Source organism: Mesoplodon mirus (assembly GCF_964341445.2).
Source record: "Mesoplodon mirus genome assembly, chromosome: 7".
Taxonomy (NCBI): Eukaryota; Metazoa; Chordata; class Mammalia; order Artiodactyla; family Ziphiidae; genus Mesoplodon; species Mesoplodon mirus.
Window position 1 is genome coordinate 13016708 of NC_138983.1, and position 22551 is coordinate 13039258.

At 39.1% G+C, this 22551-nt stretch overlaps 1 protein-coding gene across 1 annotated transcript; it reads right to left on the minus strand.

The window, feature by feature from the left end:
• Nucleotides 1–19374: 19374 nt before the first annotated feature.
• LOC309808759 (olfactory receptor 5AK2-like) lies at nt 19375–20317 on the minus strand (the record flags this gene model as incomplete). Its single annotated transcript, XM_082629352.1, is given in 2 exon segments — nt 19375–20058; nt 20060–20317. Coding segments are annotated over 2 exon segments (942 nt in total).
• Nucleotides 20318–22551: the final 2234 nt, after the last annotated feature.

A 22551-nucleotide genomic window follows, 5' to 3' on the forward strand; every position in this document is an offset into this window, starting at 1 on the left:
GCTACGGGAGTGGAAGAGAGCCATCATTAGAAATAACTGCAGTGTCCTCATGCCAGAGTCCAGCTCCAGCGAGTCCAGGGATACCCGAGGGATGGATAGCATCAGCGAAGGAAATAAATCTATTACACTTCTTAAAGTATCATCATTGCATGTTTCTCTCTCTCCTTTATTGTTTACAATCACAGGTTTATATATTGTAGTTGATTACATTACCAGGTATGTGACCAAACAATCTTAGCACAATCAAACCTCAAAATATTCTATAAAGATTTTTTTAAAAAATATCCCCTAGTTTCTAGATGTCCTATTAAAATATTTCCCCAAGTTCCCATTAATCACAGGTCGTTTCTTAGTAACCAAACCAAGCAGTTATATGATTATTTCAATTGTAAAAGTTGGAGCTACTTGCTCCTATTTCTCTTCTTCCATGGGCAACCTTTTACAATGGTTCCATGAAAATATTTACAATATACCCTCATGCCCTTTCTCGTTGTTTCCTCCAACTGAGACACTATTTTCTCCCTACCCTAGCAACCAATTCTGCTCTAGGCATTTGCTTTTCTATAATTAATCTTCCTTTATAATAGAACCATAAATTTCCTATGTCATCAGAAACTCCGGCCCATGGCCATAACTCCATACTAGAGGGTGTTTTTCATAAAAACGTCCCCTTAGTTCCAGACTCTTAATTCTTTACCTATTTCCCCGGGCCTTTAGTGGGTACTTCCCATTCTGTGGTAGTTTCAGGAGGGGGAGTCCTTAGAGGAATTTTTCTTTCACGTGGAGCAACATCCCCCCAAAATTGCCCCTATATGTAAATTTATTATCATAAAACATAACAACAGAGCTGTAGTCCACCTTCCTGGCATGGCGCTGCCTTGCAGTTTCGCCTTCCATTGCTTCATGACTTTGTCATGGTGCAATGGCTCCAGGATGGCTTCCGACATCCTCAAGGAAGAACCAGGTATCAGTTAGAGCATGAAGGTGAAGGGGAATATTATTGAAGAGGCTGAGGATACAGGGGAGTTTGCTGATAAGAGATCTTGAGTTCCAGAGTCATAGTGCAATGATTTCAGACGGAGAAAGGTGGAGGATGAGTTCAGAAAATGTGATAGAACAAGACAGGCATGAGAATTAGTGGATGGGGGTGAGCTGGGAGTCCTGGGCTTCACAGGGTATCTGACATGAACAAGGATAAGACCATAGGAAAATGATCTTAACAGTCCGAAGGCAGGGGTTGAGAGAGAAGCTGAGTGTTGAAAGGAGGGAAAAATTGATAAAACTGGGTCTTTCAGACTTGACATCCAGTATTTTCCTGGGACCTAGCAGGTTAGGATGGGAATGAATTTTGAGTAATAGCTACTCTGCTGGACTCAGAATTGTGAATAAGACTTTGTTTCTGAGTTAAGTTTTTGTGTGTATGTGTGTGTGTGTGGGGGGGGTGTTGGGTTCCTTCCTTCCTTTGCAATGACCTAGAGGGGTGGGATAGGGTGGGTGGGAGGGAGGCTTAAGAGGAAGGGGATATGGGGACATATGTATGCATATGGTTGATTCACTTTGGTGCTAACACAGTATTGTGAACCAATTATACTCCAATAAAGATCCATTTAAAAAGAAAAAGATTTTTTCTATAGATTCTCAGCAGCTGTTCTGAAAAGAGACTGTGGTCAGGAGTTCTGCCTGTTTCCCAGATTCACTTGATCCCAGTCTAGATTCAAGATGAAATCACAGCTACCACTGAGTTAAATCATGTTTCTTTTGCCAATTTCTCTGCTATTTACTTACAGAGAGACAACGGAGGATTTTCTTCTATAGAGATGTGCAGTCCCTGGGAGGAGAGGAGGCAGATGTTGCTGCTAAGCTCTGAGCGTCAGGTTCTTCTAGTTTTGCAAATCACAGTGCCGTGGGGAGGAACCTTCATATCTAATCCCCAAGGAAGACAGTAGAGCCTGAGAACCTTCATAAAATGGGCTTTGGTGAAAGATTTAGATTTAAAACCCTGCCCACTACATCCTGACTGCATAAACTTAGGCAAATAATTTAAACTTTTAAGCCTTTAATTTTTAAAATCTTGATTAAAGGTGTGCAATTTTAAGCTGTTGAATAACAAATAGACCTGTGATTTATGACACAATTTACAAAATTCTCAGCAGCATTGAATAATGTTGACTCCTTCAGACTCTCTCTTCACTTGGCTTCTGGGGCTGAATATTTTCTTGGTTTTCTTCCCAGCTTAGAATATTCCTTTTTTACTTTCTTTTGCTGACTTATCCTTCACTACCCAATCATTATTTTGGAATTCCTTAGGGTGTAGTCTAAAGCCACTTAAAAAAAATTATTCTGTATCCTCACCCTACATGATCTCATCCATGCCTTCTACATGCCAATGACTATTAAGTACATATCCATAACCTAGACCTCTCTCTGAACTCTAGAAACATATATCTGCAGAGTGTCTCTACTTGGATATCCCAAAGACGTTTTAGTCTCAACTTAGCCACAAAGAAATTCATGTATTATCTTTCCCCCAAATTGGGAATTCTTCCAGTGCTCCCGATGTCAGCAACTGGCTCTTCCAGAAACCTGTAAGACATTCCTGATTCTTCCTTTTTCCTTACGCTCCATACCCAATCTATCCTTTAGTCCTGTCAATTCAAGTTACTAAATAAATCTCAGAAAATCCTTCACTTCGTGCTATTTCCAGTTTTACAAACTTTTGTCTCTGTGTGATTTTATAGCACTTAGAATAATTCACAACTAATATTTTTGCTGATTATTTCATTATTGCCTATTGCCCCACTAGGCTGTGTACTTTATGGGTACAAATATCATGTCTTTTTTTTTTGTTTAACATTGTATCTCTGGGCTTGGATCAGTGATTGTCTCAAAATAAACCCTCAGTAATACCTATTGAATACATGAATAATAGCTTCTATTTATTGAACACTTACAATGTGATAGGCATTCCGTTAAGCACTTTATAAACCTTTACCCCTCTTGGCAACCGTACAATGTGAATATTATTATTACATCCCATTTAAGGAAATAAAGTTAGAATGGTTAATAGACTGGTCCAAGTCCCCTCTAGCTGACTAGAATACAGATCCATTTGTCTGCAGCTCTGTGACCTAATACCCATGTGATATTGCCTGTCCTGTCCCGCTACAGTTAAAAAGGCTTTGTCCTTTGGTAAGGAGCTGGCCATGACCTCTCTACCTTAGACTGGAACCCTCCCACCCCTCACCTGTGATGACCCTTCCCTTCTTCCTCCTCCAGTACTACTAATGATTTCAGTACCCAATTCTACAGGATTGTTGTGAAGATCCTGTGAACTCATAGATGTAAGAGCTCTAGTCCTATACACTGTACACTGCACCATGGTTGTCAGATGCAAAGTCCCTTTTCAAAATTTGAACTCTTTTTCTCACGTAATTAAACCACTTTGATTTTTATTTGTTCTTTAGTGCTTCAGGCTGCTTGTTACTGTTAACCCCTCGACATCCCATCCTCCATCACCCTCTTCTCCCTTTGCCACAAGTTAACATCTTCCCATTCTTCAAACGTTAGGTCACAGAGTAAAACTCCTCCATGAAGATCCCACACCAGAGAAAGAAAGGCAGTATTTGGGTCAAAGTCTTGGGCAGAGGGAAAATAATTTGAGGCTAAAGAGTCATTTGCTGACCTGGACATTCCTAGAGTAGCTCTGTAGACATTCCATCTGCAGATGATGGGATGTTTTCTTGCTTTGTAAGAGACAGCCTTTCCCAAGCCCAGGGATGCTCTAATGCTAGAGACTGAGGTTGGCAACCACCTTCTCCGCTCTGAGGCTCAGTGCTCTTGGATTTGCCGATATGGAGTGCTCTGACCATCTACACTTTCTGTGCTTTTGCTTGCTCATTTTGTATATAGTTTAGAGCTGTTCAGTTTTGTTTTGTTTTTTTCTGGAGGCTTAATGAAAGGGAATAACTACTGTAGGGCCACCTCATAGGGTCGTGTAGTTGCATCCTGCACAAGTGTGCCCTGCTGAGGGCATGAGTGGTGCTAAAATCCAGCTTGTGCTTTGCTTGCTGAGCTGTGTGCCTGTCACTGTCTGTGTTTGTTCAGGGGAAGAGGCACTTATTTCTAAGTGCATAAGAGGGCCAGGTAAGGTAGTGCAGGCTCCTCTCCACATTTAGACTTGTGTGTATGTGCACACGTGCATGTGTATACTGTCTGTAACATTACTTTTGAGAATTCAGATCAAATAACCAGAGGCCTTATACTACCAGCAGTGATATGATTCTTCCAGAATTTCAGATGCAATTCTCACATATTCTGTGTTTGGTCTCTTTCTTCTCCCTGGTGTACCCCCTTCCTCCCTCCCTCTCTGGCTTTAAGTTGATGGTACATTATCACTATTGAGTGTTCATGACCTTGCTTTCTCTTTCTTTTAAAATTTTGTTTATGATTTTAATCCCAATTCTCTGCTCTTATTAGGTATGTTTCATAAGCATTTTTATGTGTATATTTTTGCAAAATGCAGGTTGTCATTTTGTGTCCAAGTCTTTATACTATAGAAATTGTTTAGTGTTATAAATCTCATTCTTATTTTTTTCACTCTGTACAATGTTTCTAAGATATAGCTGTTTTTAAATTTTCTATTGTTTTACCCACCTCTCTAATTCTCTTCAGTTTTCTTCTTTACATGGCTTATGAAGGTAAGGTGCAGTTGAAATATTCCTTTCTCTGGGAAGTTTTCCCTCATTCTTCCAATGTTAGGCTCCCTCTTCTGGGCTCCCAAAGCATTTTCATTCTTCTCTTAATAATGATCTCATTTTGCAATTAAAAAATCTGTGTTGAGCTCTCCATGGAAGAGACTGACATATATATATATTTATGCAATTCTAGCACCTAAGATAGCCCTTGGAACGTATATTCTCAACAATGTGTGAATGTATGAATAATAATGACAATAGCTAACATATATTAAGCATGAACTATGTGTCAGACACTGTTCTAAGTGTTTCATATCTGTTGAATCATGTAGTTCTCAAATACCATTACACTGAGCATTAGGGCTTCAGCATATGAATTTGGAGGAAGGAGGGACACAGACATGAGGTCCATAACATCCAGCTTAACCCAGTAGGACACCACTCTTTCCAGGGCATAGTGATTGGCTTAGGGATGGATGTACAGCCCAAGCCTATTCAATCAGGACTATTAAAAAGAGGGAATCTTGGACTATCTGCTTGAGTAACCAGATGAAGAATAATCTTTTCCCGTTTGATGTGTAGCAGAGAGACTATAAGCCTGAAGCCTAAAGTGGCTATAACATGGAGATTATACTGAGCTCCTGAATCCATGCCTGAAGCCAACTCTATCCCTGGACTTTTCATTTTAATAAGCTACTATAATGTGAGCTCTGTGAGGACAAGGACTTCACTTCTGTGGAAACTTCAGTGCTTAGAACAATGTTCACCACTCAGTAGCGTTCAGTAAGTATTTCCTGAATAAATACCAGGTCTAACAATTCTTCTCCCCTCCTTAAGCCATTTGTGTGATGTTTCCTGTTGCTTGCAATCAGAGGAGTCCTAACTGATAAATACCCATGGCAGACATTATTAATCAGTGATGACAATTTTTGTAGCTGAACTTAGGTGCAAATTTTGAATCCTTTTCATTATGATGCTCCAGGCAGACATTCTCAATCATTACAATTAGCAGGCAAGATGGCACTCTAAAATCTATATTAGCTTTCCATCTCCCTTCTGATTTATTGGAAAAGCGACTAACTTGGGACCTTAACTACATCTTTAAAAATCCCTTCATTTCTTCCTTTCAACATAACTTAATCACGAGAGTGAGATGCCATCACGTACATGTATCCCTCCCACACTCTTGGGGAGAGGGTTGCATAGGGCATGTAACACCACAGGGTGGGAATCTTGGGAGCCCTTCCTAGAATCCTGCCTCCTACAGAATCCGTGGTCTAGCCCAAATTCTTTGTTGTACAGATGGAAAAACTGAGGCTGGCATAGCTGTAATTAAGACTCTAGGTCTTCAGCTTCCAGCTCTGGTGCTCTTTGAGGTCATTGGTTGTAGAGCTATTGTTGAGCCTTTTTTCCAGGTCTGTGCGGACTCTGAACTTGTGGGAAAAACCTCTGTGCTTTGGTCATCTTTGCATCGTTCTCTGCTCTCCAACTTGTACTGCACCCAGCAGACAGATATACAATAAATATTTTTTGGAGTTGATTTGACTAAGGATCCATGGGTTAATTTTTAGTAATTTGAAGGCTGAAGTGAACTGATCTAATGTCTGATACCAAACCAGTGAGGGATTCAGACACAAAAGTGAGCCTTATAGGACTTCGATGAAATATTAATAGAGTCCCTGTCAGTGACAATAATATCTCTTCTTCCAGCAGCAGCTGTGACCTTTATGAGTTAAGAAGCACCCTGGGGACCCTTCCTATAGTGCTGGGCCCCCTGCTTTTCAGCTACCGAAGCCACTCACCAATGATGGTCATGCTGGGGCTTGTGGAAGAACATGATGAATAGCTGAAAAGGATGCTCGAAATGTCAGCTAATGCCCCCAAAGTGATTCACTTGGGAATCTGCTGGGTTCATAAGAAACTTTCACTTCCCAGCTGTTTCAAGACATTTGAATAGACTTTGTTCTTCTTCTCATATTCCAGGCTTATTAATATGAAATATGTATCTATCTGAAATGAGGGGCCAGAAAATAGAATCATGTGGGAAATATAGATATAAAATATTTTATCTATAAAACAGTCCAACTTCCCTGGACTACATTTTTAACAAGAAGTAATTTTTCTGAGTTTCGGATACCTATACAATTTGTTGGAAAAGAGTCAATATCATGGGGACCATCAAATTCTGAGCTTAACTCCTTAGACCAGCATATTACCTGAAAAAGTGTAGACTTTTGAAGAATAACAAGGCCAACAGTGATTTGTAGAGTGAGGGACAGATACAGGGCAAGAAGGAAAAGTTTTCTCCAAAAAATGTAGGATTCTGGAAGGCACATTTGATTAGTTACTGTATGAGTTTTCTACTGCTGTATGACAAATTAACCCCAAACTTAGTGGCTTAAAATAAGGAACATTTATTATATCACAGTTTCCATGGATCAAGAATCCAGATGTGGCTTAGCTGAGAAGCTAAGCTGAGCTTCTGGCTCAGGGTCTCTTACAGGCTGCTATCTAGGTGTTAGCCAGGTCTGTGGTCTTATCTCAAGGCTCTGCTGGGGGAATGTCCTCTTCCAAGCTCATTCACATGGCTTTGGCCAGAGACATCAGTTCTTTGCCACATAGATGTTTCCATAGGGAAACTCACAACATGGCAGCTGGCTGCCTTCCGAGGGAGAGTGGGAGAAAGAGAGAGAGGAAGGGGAGAGAGAGACACACACACAGAGACAGACAGAGATTGAGAGGGAAGCCAGAGTCTTTTCCTAATCCTAATCTTGCTAATCTCAGCGTCTCATTACTTTCTCAATATTCTGTTCACTATAAGGGAGTCACTATGTCCTACTTATGATCAAGGGGTCAAGGGGAGGAGATTACACAGGCCGTGTATACCAGGAGGAAGGGATCACTGGAGACTGTCTCAGAGGTTGCCTATCACAGGCACAGAAAGGGATGGAAAAGTCCCTTTTGCTGTTGGAGCTTATCATAGCCTTCTGTCACTTAGGCAGGCACTAACCAGGCCCAATTCTCAACAAGGTCCAGAATGAGGCTTACCGTAATGCCGGAGCCGAGTCTTTTTGTGACTGTGCAGTTTGAGCAGAGATCTTCAGCAGGGCACTTTCTCATCACTGATGTAGTAGAGATGGAGGTAAGGTGCTGTGCAAGTTCAGGGGTACTCGTATCATTTCCAGCAGAGAGATCAGGCAAGACTTCCTATGGGAGACAACATTTATAATGAAATTTGAAAGGAAGAGAGGATAGTGTGGAGAGCAGAGCTGGGATGGGAGGAAAGGACATTCCAAGAGGAGGATCATGTGGACAGAGCCCCAGAGGTGGGGAAGAGCAGTCTGTGTCTTGAGGAAGCCATGCTGTAGGTCAGTGTTGAAGGTCAGTGAGATATTATTAAAGGGACTTGGAATGCAGCTTCCCTCCACACCTCCTCCAGTGTTCCTTCATGCTCTCTCCAAGTCACACCAGATACTTATTCTCTGTGGAAGCACAACCTCATAATTCACACAGTTCAATGTCTCAGTGTTTGTTTCAGGGAAATGACTTTAGCTAACTCAAATCTCCTATGTCAAAGAGGAATTACCAATGTTTGTATAACAAATTCTTTAATATATTCACTGCCCAATACATTATATGACTATTAAAGTCTGAAAGCTTGGCTTCTCCAAGTCTGGTTTTCCTTAATTATTCTAGGGTTAATTGTATGTGAAGGCAGCCAAGTTCATGGATAATTTCAGAAAGGACCCACAGCCCACTTGGTTAAAAACAAACTACCTAAATTTCCATCGCTCTAATAAATCTGTTGTGTTAAAGCGAAAGTTCTAGAAGGCTTTTGTCAAAATGCAAATGACAATCCCATATCAAAGATTCTTTCGTTACTCAGCTGGGAGTTACTCACAGTGAAGTAGTTACCTGCTGGTTGATGTCAGGGGAGAGAGCAGAATATAGAGAAGGCAGGACCAGCTGAGGCACCACAGTGTAAGGGATGCATAGGCAACAGGACACCTGAGGGCAGAGGGAGGAGGGCACCAACAGTGGAGGCCACAGTGAGAATCCTATGAGGTCAGAGCTGGAGGAGCCTAAGAGTTTACGATGACCATTTTTATTTTGTAGGTGAGGAATCTCTATGGAGGAGAACCGATTTAGTGTATCTGGCATGACAGGCCAGTGGGGGAGCAGGAGCTGGAACCCCGGGTTCCTGAAGCTGAAACTGAGTGACCAGCTCCCATTGTGCTCAAGTCTAAGTGACCTTCCCAGATCCTTCTCAGAATCAACCTCTCTCTGCCCCATGCCCTTTGCCCTCTTGTCTTTTGCCTACACCTTTACTTGGCCAATCTCAATCTACCTTGTATTAAAATGATGTGCACAGGAATTTATCTTTCCCCAAATAAATGGACATCTATCACTTGTGGTCCAGTATTCAGTCTCTCTTCTTTTAGTAAGAGTGCCCTAAGTTTCCCCTGGGAAACCACTGTGCTCATTTTATTTTGCGCTTGGGAATGATTGGCTCTATCTGCAGTCAGAAGCATGATCACTCCTCTCCTAAGCCATTGTTTCAGAGAGGGGCACACAATCCAAGCAGAGCCAGTGAGCTCTGAGGAGATGTTTTCTGGGATTCATGGAAAGAAAGGCTTTCTGTCCATCACCATATTTGGTCACATGAGGCTTGGCGCTGCTACAGCCATTTACCATCAGGAAGGAGACCAGCTTGAGGCTGAGGATGACTCGTGACAGAGGCAGAGCTGAGAGATGCAAAGAAACGATGTCTGGATTTTATTATTTGAGCCTTTGGATCAAACTCAAACAGAGCCCATTTCAATCCTTGGAGTATTTATCTATTTGAGTCAACAACCTAAAGTGATCCCACTCAGGTCTTCCTCTCAAAAACTAGCAAACAATGAATGAATGCTCACCTAACATCCGCAAAGCTAAATGTACTAAAGAGCTCCTTCCAAAAATAATAGACTCTTGCAAAGGCAAATTTTATTCTTCAAACCAGATGGCAGAAATTTCCTTATTACTCTAAAATGGTACTTCTTTGAGCTTAAGAAAATCTTAACACAGGGCTTTTAGGAGGGATTATATAAGAAGAATTTTCATAGTGTATTTGACTACATTTTCTCAAAGAATTCTAACAATCATTTTGATAGGTTATTATAAATGAGAACATGACCACCCTGTGAGATTTAGATATGGGACTGTTGACAAGTGCTCCAGACACCAATGGCCTGGGGCCTATTCCCCAGTGTAGACAGTGGTTTAGGTACATTAGTCAGACTGACTCTGGCTCTCATTATTGTTATGAATAAGTTGTTATAAAAATATAGACTCCAGACCTCCTATGTCTGACTCAGTTAAAATTTCACATGTTAAAAAGGGAAGATAAGAATGTTCTCTTAATGAGCTAATCATCACACTCTTACTTAACTGTTGCAAACAGAAGGCTAGGTATCCTCTTTAAAGATGGTTGACCTTAGCCTCTTGAATCATCTTTCCAAGCACCCAAAATCTTCCTAATGAACACTTTCAGGAAGTAAACTCTGACTTCCTTTTACTTTCCTTGAGAAAGGCCCTTTATCTCACATTTTTGAGTGTGGTTGAACCATATCCTCTTTGATGCAATGACTTTGGCCTCTTCAGCTAAGTTCTGGATTGGCTGTGACACTAATGCTAGATTGTAAGCTCCATGAAGGGAGAAGTCATGTCTGTCTCGCTCATTTTTATGTCCCCATTCAACTCAGAATCAGACACAGAGTGTCCATTCCAAAAACATTTGTTGAAGAAATGAATTTCTGAAAATTGGTTAGGGAATGTCAAGTAAGATTGAAAGTTGAGTTGGGATGATTAAGTAAGATTTCTGTAATATAATCATAGACATGAGTTGAAAACGAATGTTAAAAATCAGAGGTGAAACGTGCTGTAGTGGAAAGAAAATAGAATAATACCAAAACCCCTAAACGCCCATCTTTGCTTGAGATTTCCTGGCTGAGGGATTTGGAAAGCCGTTTGACTACCCTAAGTATCATTTTCTTCAATAACACAGGGTGAATTCATAGAGTTGCTATGAGGGTCAGACAAGATGGTGTATGTAAAATCCTTTGCACAGTTTTGGACACTCTATATATCTCTGGTGCAGAAATTAGGGAAAGGAAATGGTAATTCTAATGTGAGTTGAAGGAGAGCATTTGACGTGGAAACTAGCCAAGTAGAGGGCCCTTCCTTGATCAGCCAACTCTAATTTATTGGGAGATCTTAAGGTCTTATCTGGTACATTTACCAGTTGATGTCACAGTGTCTTCTATATTAATGATAAGAGTTTTAAGGGGCATTGGTGGTAGGGCGTGCTTATAAAGAGCTTCTGGAACTATCTGGGTGTGTGGGGGGGAAAGGGGCCCTGGAAAAAGAGGAAGCTTACAAATCCCATTTCTGAAGTCTTAGTTTAATCTTAAAAAAGTAAATCTCAAGCTCTGGAGACTAAATAGGGGTGCTGTAAAAGATTTCAGTGACTCACAAAGGACAGAGGACATGACGGATGTTTCTGGAGTTTTATATAATTTTGAACTTCTGTGACACAGGGATAGATATGGGCTGCAGCACAGTTTAGTTGATAAGATCTAAACTTTGGAGTCTAACATACTCCTGTTTGCATCTCTGTCAGTGCAATCCTAGGTGTCTCTGAAGATCAGTTTTTTCATCTGTAAAATGGGCATGTATATTAACTTTTGGTTATTAAACATATACCATGTGCCAGGATTTGTGAGAGGCTCTTTACATACATATCAGATTTAACTGAAATTATCAACCTTATACAGTGGTACTGAGATCAAGTAAAACCATGCACATAAAGTACATATTCCAGGCACATAGTAACTATTCAGTAAATGGTTGTTATAATTATTATCATTATTGGTTATTATTACAGAATTTTAGATTTCAGGTTTGGTGTTATTGTAGGTTGTGGTTAAGCTTGAAACTGAACTTTTTGTAATGAACTTTTTATAATAACAATCTCTTACCTTCTTATAATCTTCCTTATGCTTGTCAGACCCCTGAGAATGTATTGGGGCTCAGTTCTCTGAGTCTTCAGTCCAGATTTGTTAATCAGAGCCCACTTCTTTCTGAAGGATGTGAGAGGCATCCTGGCCAGGAGAAGATGCAATTCCAATAATTCTGGAATGTCATGACAGGTCCAATTGCCACACAGAGACTCATCTACCAAGAAAGGAAGAGGGAATAAAGGATTGAACTGGATTTGCTTTAGACTAAATGTTTATAAGATTCTTAGTGTCCTGAAGAGTTGAGCAGACTTGCCTCTAGATGATGCTATGGGTTGAACTGTGTTCTCCCTCAAACTTCATGTGTTGAAGTCCTAACCCCCAGTACGTCGGAATGTGACCTTATTTGGAGATAAGGTCTTCAAAGAGACTTTAATCAAATTAAAATGAGGTCTTTAAGGTGAGTCCTAATTCAATATGATTGGTGTTCTTATAAAAAGGGGAGATTTGGAGACAGACACATACACAGAGAAAATACCATATGAACATGAGGACAGCCATCATTGAGGCAAGGAGAGAAGCCTGGGACAGATCTTTCTCTCACAACTTAGAAGGAACCAATCCTGCCAACATCTTGATTTCAGACTCTAGCCTCCAGAACTGTGAGACAATAAATTTCTGTTGTTTAAGCTACTCAATTTATGATACTTGTTACAGCAGCCCTATCAAACGAATACAGTCAGGAATATGTTGGCTCTTTGAAGGCCATTGGTAGTACCTTGATGGGGTGAAATGGTCAGGGAAAGGTGATGCATAGGTATGACCAGCCATTCTTGAAAAAGAAGTAGATCACACCTGGAATCACTTCCACTCGTTGGTTAAACATGAGCTGGGATTCCAGAAAGTGTTTACAAGGTTCACTTCCCTTAGGCAAGGGAGAAAGCTGACTCATATTATGGTAGTAAATAATGACAGTAATGCGTGTTTTCAAGGACTGGGAATTCACCAAAATAAGTAGATTCTGTGAAACAGCCAGCCTGAATCATCGGATACTTTTTAAAGAAATAAAGACATTTAGCATCCACAATAACTGGAGCAGGGTAAATAGCATGCTTCCTAGTAGAATTCGTTAAATCACTTGTGTTTATTTTTTTATTTTTTACATGTTTATTGGAGTATAATTGCTTTACAATGGTGTGTTAGTTTCTGCTGAATAACAAAGTGAATCAGCTATACATATAAATATATCCGCATATATCCTCCCTCTTGCATCTCCCTCCCACCCCTCTAGGTAGTCACAAAGCACCGAGCTGATCTCCGTGTGCTATGTGGCTGCTTCCCACTAGCTGTTTTACATTAGGTAGTGTATATATATATGTCCCTGCCAATCTCTCAATTCGTCCCAGTTTACCCTTCCCCCTCCCCATGTCCTCAAGTCCATTCTCTATGTCTGTGTCTTTATTCCTGTCCTGCCCCTAGGTTCTTCAGAACCTTTTGGGTTTCTTTTAGATTCCATATATATGTGTTAGCATACGGTATTTGTTTTTCACTTTCTGACTTACTTCACTCTGTATAACAGATTCTAGATCAATCCAGCTCACTACAAATAACTCAATTTCCTATCTTTTTATGGCTGAGTAATATTCCGTTGTATATATGTGCCACATCTTCTTTATCCATTCATCTGTCAGTGGACACTTAGGTTGCTTCCATGTCCTGGATATTGTAAATAGAGCTGCAATGAACATTGTGGTACATGACTCTTTTTGAATTATGGCTTTCTCAGGGTATATGCCCAATAGTGGGATTTCTGGGTCGTATGGTAGTTCTACTTTTAGTTTTTTAAGGAACCTCCATACTGTTCTCCATAGTAGCTGTATCAATTTACATTCCCACCAACAGTGCAAGAGGGTTCCCTTTTCTCCACACCCTCTCTAGCATTTATTGTTTGTAGATATTTTGATGATGGCCATTCTGACTGGTGTGAAGTGATACCTCATTATAGTTTTGATTTGCATTTCTCTAAAGATTAGTGATGTTGAGCATCCTTTCATGCGTTTGTTGGCAATCTGTATACCTTCTTCTTATCCTTACTTTTGTTCTGCTATTTATAATGTGTCTTTTTTCCCTCTGTATGCATTTAAGATTTCCCCTTTATTCCTGGTTTTAATTAATTTGATTATGATGTGCCTTGCTGTAGCTTTTTCATGTTTCTTTTGCTTGGAATTTCTTGTGATTCTTGAATGTGTGGTTTTATAGTTTCATCAAATTTACAAAATTTTCAAAAACATTTTTTTTTGCGGTACACGGGCCTCTCACTGCCGTGGCCTCTCCCACTGCGGAGCACAGGCTCCAGACGCGCAGGCCCAGCGGCCACGGCCCACGGGCCCAGCCGCTCCGCGGCACGTGGGATCCTCCCGGACCGGGGCACGAACCTGCGTCCCCTGCATCGGCAGGCAGATTCTCAACCACTGTGCCACCAGGGAAGCCCTCAAAAACATTTTTTATATCAACCCTGTTTCTTTTGTCCTTCAGGGATTCCAATTACACATATATAAGCCTTCTTAAAGTTGCTCCACAGTTCACTGATGTGGTGTTCATTTATCTTTTTGAGTCACTTTTCTATTATTTTGGATAGTTTCTATTGCTAGGTCTTCAAGATAACGAATCACTTCTTTTGGAATGTCTAATCTGTAGTTACTCCCATCCAGTGGGAGTAAAATTTCCAGTGAATTTTTTTTTTTTAATCATCAGGCATTATAGGATTTAGCTTGTCTTTCACATCTCTACTTGTCCTTTTTGAACATATGGAGGATGGTTATAATAATTGTTTTAATGTCCTTGGCCAATTCTGACATTTTTGGCAGTTTTGGTCAGTTTTGTCCATTGATTTTTCTTCTGCTTATGGCATGTTTTCCTGATTTTTGTATGTATAGTAATTTTTGATTGGATGCCAGGCATTGTGAATTTTACCATGTGTGTTGCTAGGTATTTTCATATACTTATAAATATTCTTGAGCTTTGTTCTGGAGTACAATTAAGTTACTTGGAAATTGTTTGATCCTTTTGAGTCTTGCTTTGTAGATTTGTTGGTTGTAACTGGAGCTGAGTTCAGTATAGGGCTAATCATTTGCACTACTGAGGCAAGTCCTTTCTGTGTGTTCTACCCAGTGCATTATGAATCTTGAGGTTTTCTAGTCCGTCTGGTGAGAACAGGCACTACTTCCAGCCTTGTGTGAGCATCAAGCACTATTAACTGTAATTATTTCCTTCCCTACCTCAAATTGTTTCCGCATGTGTATGTACTGATTAGTACTCAGCTAAATAATTGGACCCTCTGCAGATCTTGGGGTTCTTTCTCTTTACAATGAACTTTCTTCAGCATTCTGTCCTGCAAACTTTAGTTGCCTTGCTCTCATCAAATTTTCAGCTCCATTTCCTTTAGGAAGTCCACTAAATATTTCCTGAGTATTCCCTCTCTGCATTGTGGTCTAGGAACCTTCTTAACACAGAAAGCTTGGGAAATTTTGGGTTTATTTCTTTCTTGCTTCTCAGGAACCACTGTCCTTTATTGCTTGATGCACAGTGTCTTGCAAGGTAGTATTTCATATATTTTGTCCAATTTTTATTGTTTCAGGCAGGAGGGTAAATCCAGTCCCTGTTACTCTATCTTGGGCAGAAGTGGGAGTTCTGGAAGAGACTTTTATTGGATGAATAATACCTATGCCTTAAAGTTGTACAAATTATATTGTATCCAATTATATTGTATTCAAAGCAACGTTGAAGCTTTATCTTATACCACCTGCAGTGACAAGCGGACAAGCTTTGAAGTTGGAAAGATCTAGATTTGAATCTTGGAACTGCCATTTAATAGGTATGTGATTTAGGGCAAGAAATGTAGGTTCCCTCAACCTCAGTTTAATCTTTGATAAAATGAGATGGAAAAAATTTACCTTAAACACACAGGAGTCTATGCATGATTTTTTATAGCAAAAATTTGGCAATAGACAGGGTGATACTAAAACAAATCAGAGTTAATCTATAGTTTGTATTTCTGTGAAACACCTAATAAGAATGAGAGAGACCTATATGTATTCTTAGGAAAAATGTTAACAACATACTGTTAAGTGAGTAAAGCAGAAAAACAAGTGGAGTGTGAACAGAATTTTAATTAAAAAATTATGTGTGTGTGTGTATGTGTGTGTGTTTATGTGAAGAAAACACCATCTGCAGGGATATATGAGCAATTTAAGTAGGAAGTAGGAATAAGAAAAATAGAGAATCTCTCTTTTTTTTAAACTTCAAAAAGAGTTGTATTTAAAAAATAATGGACACATATTAATTTCTTTTTGCAATAAAAATGAATAACAAGAGAAACAAAGTTCAAGAGAGATAATAGATGCACCTGGTGCAATTCACACCATCAACGTCCAGTAGCCAACAAGCACCAGGAGCACATATGTAGTCAAGTAAAGTTAGGCTTATTTCATAATAAGGAAGCACACATCCCAGAGCTGGACCAGAGTGTTGGATAAGAGGAGATTGGGAAGGCCTCTTGTAGGATTTAGGCTTGTGCTGGGTGATTCTAAGAAGGATTTAGGAAGTGGAGGTGAGTTCTCTTTTGAGTGTTTTTAGGAATTCGGTGGTTGAATATTTTGGTAATTTATACCTAAGAGATGAGAAAGTTAAAGGGGGTAAAGGAGGAGTATTTACTCATTTTAGTTGGAAGAGGGGAATGTTTAGCTATTTTTCTTGTTGCTAAGAGTACTTGTCCCTGTTTTATTTCAGACAAACTCACAGAGTGGCCTTTTTTTCTGTCTTGGCCCATCTCAGTCATGGAGTGGCCTTGTCTATTTATTGCTCATATTCTGTAAGGGTTGTTTATTTTCAGTTGGGAACATTATAGCTAATATATCAGCTATCGTCTCCAGGGCCATTTTATGATTTCTCCATACCATCAATAATTTCCTCTCTCCATTTATAGTTTATTTTGCTGATGATAAGATGACTTTACCCAATCTTAGAGTTAATTATGCTGGCATATTGGCTCTAATCCTATAGATTTTACTGTGGTCCTCATATTCCAGAATAATGCACAGCTAAATAAGAAAAAGTGTAATTTGCTTTATTCACAGTGCTTTTGTCTTTAGATTTTCTTCCCAGGCTAGTAGGCTGATTGCCCACCAAATGAATTCTCCCTAGACGGAGCTCATAGCTGAAGCCTATGGGATTACTACCTGTTCCCTTGAGTGTTTGTGACTATAGGCGCTGAGACAGGATCAAAGGAAACAACCTGTATTAGTTAGTTTTCTGCTGCAGGAGAGAGGAGCTTCCCAGAGGGGAAAGTTTTCATGTTGTAAATCTTAAGAGACTTCTTATTTGCTGTGTGTGTGTGTGTGCATGTGATGAGATTGTTTTTGTAATATGTCACACCCATGTTGAAATAGTCCTTGTTAGTACTCATTACTTTTAACATTTACCTAGAGTTTAAGAGTGCCAGGCACTATGATTTCTATGCATTATCTTATCTGTTCCTAACAAACAAGCAAAAAAACACATTGAAAAGTCTCATGAGATATGTATTATTATGAGAAACAAGGTTTGAAAGCTCAATTAGCTTCCAGGAAGACACTTCTGGGGAGTAGCAGGGGTGGGATATAAACCACATTGCAAAAGATTCTAAATCCTGTGCACTTAAAAACTACTTTCTAGTGGAGCATGCAATCAAAGCAACATTCTACGTATGCAGATATTTAAATATATTGGGCTCCATCTAATATTACTGAATCAATATCTCCAGGACTGGGGTATAGTAATTTACACGTTAAAAAACATTCCCTGGTCATTTGAATGCTGTTGTCCACAGATTGATATTAAGAGACAAGTGTAGGCTACATACTCACATAACTTCCAGTTAGAAAGCTGTCCATATTATTGTTTTTTATCATCATTCATCCACCCATCCATTCATTCAATATTTACAGAATATCTAATATGTCTAAGGCTCTATACCAGATGTTAAAAGGTCATAGAAAGAAAGCATATTTCAATTGCCTTATAGATGATAGTGAAGGTCTTATATGTAAATAAATAATTTAGATAGGAAGTGATAAATAATAAATAATATTTATTGATACAAGTGAAGTGCTGTGGGTATTCAGTGGAAGAAGAAATTACTTCCCAGGGCAGAAAGTTGACAGGAAACAGTGTTGACCTGGGAAAACTTCAGAGAGAGACTGACTCTTGAATTGGTAGTAAGATTTGGGCATACGGCAATATTTTGTTTCACAAGGTGCATGTACTGAATAACTGTATATGGCTTTCTGGCTTCGAAGAAGTAAGCGGCCATGTTATGAGAGGGCTTATGAAGAGGGCCTTGTGCCAAAGAACTGTGGATAGTCTCTAAGAGCTGTGAGTGGTCCCTGGCTGACGGCCAGGAAGAAGGTAGGAATCTGTCATAAATGGCAAGGAGATGAATTCCATCAATAAATGAGTGAGCCTGGAAGCAGATCCATCCCCAGTTGGGCCTCCAGATGAGTTCCCAGTTCTGGCTGACACCTTGATTGTACCATCTCAGAGGATGCAGTTAAGTGATGTGCAGATTTCTGACCATAAAACTATAAGATAACAATTGTGTGTTTTTTTGTTTTTAAAGAAGATGTTGGGGGTAGGAGTTTATTAACTTATTTATTTATTTTTGCTGTGTTGGGTCTTCGTTTCTGTGCGAGGGCTTTCTCTAGTTGTGGCAAGCGGGGCCACTCTTCATCACGGTGCGCGGGCCTCTCACTATCACGACCTCTCTTGTGGCAGAGCACAGGCTCCAGATGCGCAGGCTCAGTAGCTGTGGCTCACGGGCCTAGTTGCTCCGCGGCATGTGGGATCTTCCCAGACCAGGGCTCGAACCCGTGTCCCCTGCATTAGCAGGCAGATTCTCAAACACTGCGCCACCAGGGAAGCCCAATTGTGTGTTTTTTAAGCCCTTAAATTTATGGAACTTTGTTATGCAGCAATAAACACAATTTGGAATTACTATAATACAGATTTATTTCCCTATTGAGGAATAGTTACTTTCTTGGCCTTGTTTTTCAAAACAATGCTACAATAAACATCCTTACATATATGTTCTTACAGATTAAAACTTTTATTTCCATAGATCCATTTGCGAGGCTGAAATTCTGGATGGAATATTCTTCCTTTAAAAAGATATTGCCAGATTCCTTCTGAAGTAAGGTAACACTTCAATTATCTATTAGCAAATGTGAGAGCATCCTTTTCCTTACATCATAGCAATTAATAGGCATTATCATTCTTTTTCAATTTTTGCCAGTCATATTGGCAGTTATCTCATTGTTACTTTAATTTTCAGCTCCATATTAATAGATTGAGCAACCTTTCCTATGTTGTTTGGCTCTTCATTTTTATTTTTATTTTTTTACATCTTTATTGGAGTATAATTGCTTTACAATGGTGTGTTAGTCTCTGCTTTATAACAAAGTGAATCAGCTATACACATACATATATCCCCATATCCCTTCCTGCTTGCATCTCCCTCCTACCCTCCCTATCCCACCCTTCTAGGTGGTCACAAAGCACCGAGCTGATCTCCCTGTGCTATGCATGTTTTGATTTCTTAAACATTGGCACTGTTAGTCTGGTTGTTTACAAGCATAGAGAACTAGAAATCAAGGATCAAACTTGAAGTACTTTTTTCCAACCCCTTTTAGGGCTTCTCTCACATCTTGGTTTCTCAGGCTGTAGATGAGGGGGTTTAACATGGGGATCATGATGCCATAAAACACAGAAGCCATTTTTTCTTGCTCTTGAGACTCTGTGGTGCGACGGTGCAGATATATGTAAGACAGAGTCCCATAGAAAATGGTGACGGCTCTCAGGTGGGAGGCACGCGTGGAGAAGGCTTTTCTCCTCCCTGCAGCAGGAGAGATCTTCAACATGGCAGCCAGGATAAACATGCAGGAAAAGATGACGACCGACACGGTGAACGTCAAGTTAAACTCCACAAAGGCTGCTAGTAGCATGACATTGAAGTAAATACTGGAGCATGAGGGGGCCAGAATTGGGGGTTCATCACAGACAAAGTGGTTAATTTTACTGGATTTACAAAAGTTCAGTGAGAAAGTAAAACTTACATTTACAGAAGCATTTAAGAAACCCATGATGTACGAACCAACTGAGGGTTGAATGCAGACTCTCTGGGACTTAACAGTTCCATAGCAAAGTGGGTTACAGATGGCCACATAATGGTCCACTGCCATAGCAGCCAGGATGTAGCAGTCACTTGTTACAAAAGTACCACAGACAAGTAATTGCACCATACATCCTATGAATGAGATGGATTTTTTTTGTGCTCATCAAATTCTCCAACATCTTGGGAGTAACAGCAGAGGCATAACAGAGGTCAACAAAAGCCAGGTTTTGGAGGAAAAAGTACGTGGGGGTGTGAAGGGAAGAATCCGTCTTGTTAAGTAGGATCATGCCAATGCTACCCACTAGGTTGGCCACATAGATCACTAGAAATACTATGAAGAAGACATGCCAAGTCTTGCGTTGACCAGCGAATCCCAGGAGAATGAATTCAGTCACTTCACTGCCATTGTTTTGTTCCATGGCTGGCAAAGATTAAATATCAGCTGAAAAGGTGCAAAGAAAGAAAAGCAGAGAAACTAAGACTATTGTGATCCTTTAAATAATTCTGGAATTGGAACTGGTATAATATTTAAGTTCAGAGTTAAGTCAGAGAATAATTTCCATGGCATAATTGATTTACATTTTTAAAGGCTGAACCTTGACATTTTATGTAGATATTTTCATCTATAGTTTGGGATGTTGTCATGGACCAAACAGCATCTGTGTTCTCAGGGTGCAGAGTGATGGGTATTTCATAAGTATGTCAATTCAGGAACAAATAAGATATACATAAAGAAATACTTTAATTATGCTTTCTTTTATGCTCTCTATATTTTAATTAGAAATTCCAATTTGCTTAAATACTAATCATTGTATTTAAAATCTTGACATATCCATAGAGTTCTATATGATCTTGTTTACACTTATCTCCATATTTTCATTTTATCATTTTCCCTTCCTTAGTAGTTCTTCTCTGCCATGATGGTCTCATAAAATTGTAGAGTCCCTTATGGAAGTGTTTATCGAAGTATTTATGGTAAAGCATAATTTTCTTTATAAAATTTCCAATCTGTTGTGGCCCCATATTTTTGTAAAAAACAATAAAAAGTTCTCAGCATTGTCAAAATTTTGTGATAGTTTAAATGCTCAATCTCACTTTCTGTAGTTATCTCATCAGAGTAGAAACAAAGAGTTCAAGGACTGGTGCTGGACCATGGACCACACATTGAGTAGCACTGCTCTATGGTGTCCATCCATCATAATTTACCTATGAGCTTTCCTAGTGATAGATAGCAGATTGCCTACAACTTGTCTCCACTACAAATAACTCAGAGTGAAATTTTTTGTAGGGTGTATTCCTAGGGACAATTTTTTTGAGTCTGGAGGTATGCACATAATTAACTTGACCAAGGTTTTCCAGATCACTTTCTATAATGGATGCGTCAGTATACACTCCTCCCATCTGTGCATGGAGGTTCCCATGTCCTTACTTCCTAGTGAACAGTGGTATTTTCCTAATTTTTTTTTGCCAGGAAAATAAGTGTAAAGTGTTATCTCATTTTTATCCATTTTTCCCCCTTTTATTCCAAGTAAATTTAATCATTGTCTAATGTTCTTAGAATTTGGGGGTTCTATTGTTTTGTAAATTGCCTATTTATATTGTTTGTAAATATTTCTATTGAGTTGCTATTAGATGTTCTTTGTTTATGCAAGATTTGAATTTCTTGTCAGTTTTTGACTGGAAAGTTTTCCTCACATTTTATCATCTATTAATTTTGCCTATGTTATCCTTTATAGAACAGAAATCTTTAAATTTAAAATAACGTTTCCTCATTTTTTTGTTTTATTGTTTGTTCTTTGGAAAAATAAATTTAATTCCCTAGTTTATTTCCTCAGGATAGTAAAAAGCAATAATAAAAAATTTGTTTTCATTTTAGGTTGTTGGCACATGGTATTTGTGGCACTATGGCATTTTATATCATACACATAATTTGATAAATGTTACTTGTGTTTTCTCAATATTTATTTTTTAAAGTAAGTAGGCAAACAGGATAGAGAGTGATCAGTAGTCACTGTGTGTGTGTCTCTGTGTATATGCAAAATATATAAATATTGTAAAACCATTAAGTGATTTGACTTTTTACACACAGACACTAGACCCAGTTATGTTACAGGAAACTTCTACCAAACATTTTTGGAACAAATAATAATAATATTTACTCAGGTAAATTTGTTCGAAATGCATACAAATGTCAAAGAATTTAGTATACAGTATATTTAAGTATTTTCTATAAACTACCCCATGGGAAAAACTCACAAAAGATATAACGAGGATAATTATAGAAGGAAAACTTAAATGGTCAATGGAAACATGGATATATACACAAGTCACCAGTAATCAGATAACTGTATATTAATACTGCATTGAAACATAATTTTACACTCAGTCTAAAATGCAAAGTTTAGGTGAGAATGTGGACTCACATATTTCTGGTCAGAAGGTAAATTAGAACAGTCAGTCATGTTGGAGACAAGTTTGGAAATATTAATAAAATTAAACACATGCCTCCCTTTAGTCCAGAATTTCCATTATGAGTACATATTCTGGATAAATTTTTGACCACATAAACAAGGATACACAGACACACATACCCTTGTAAGTATGTATATGAATATGTGTACATATAAATATATACACAGAAGAATGTTCATAG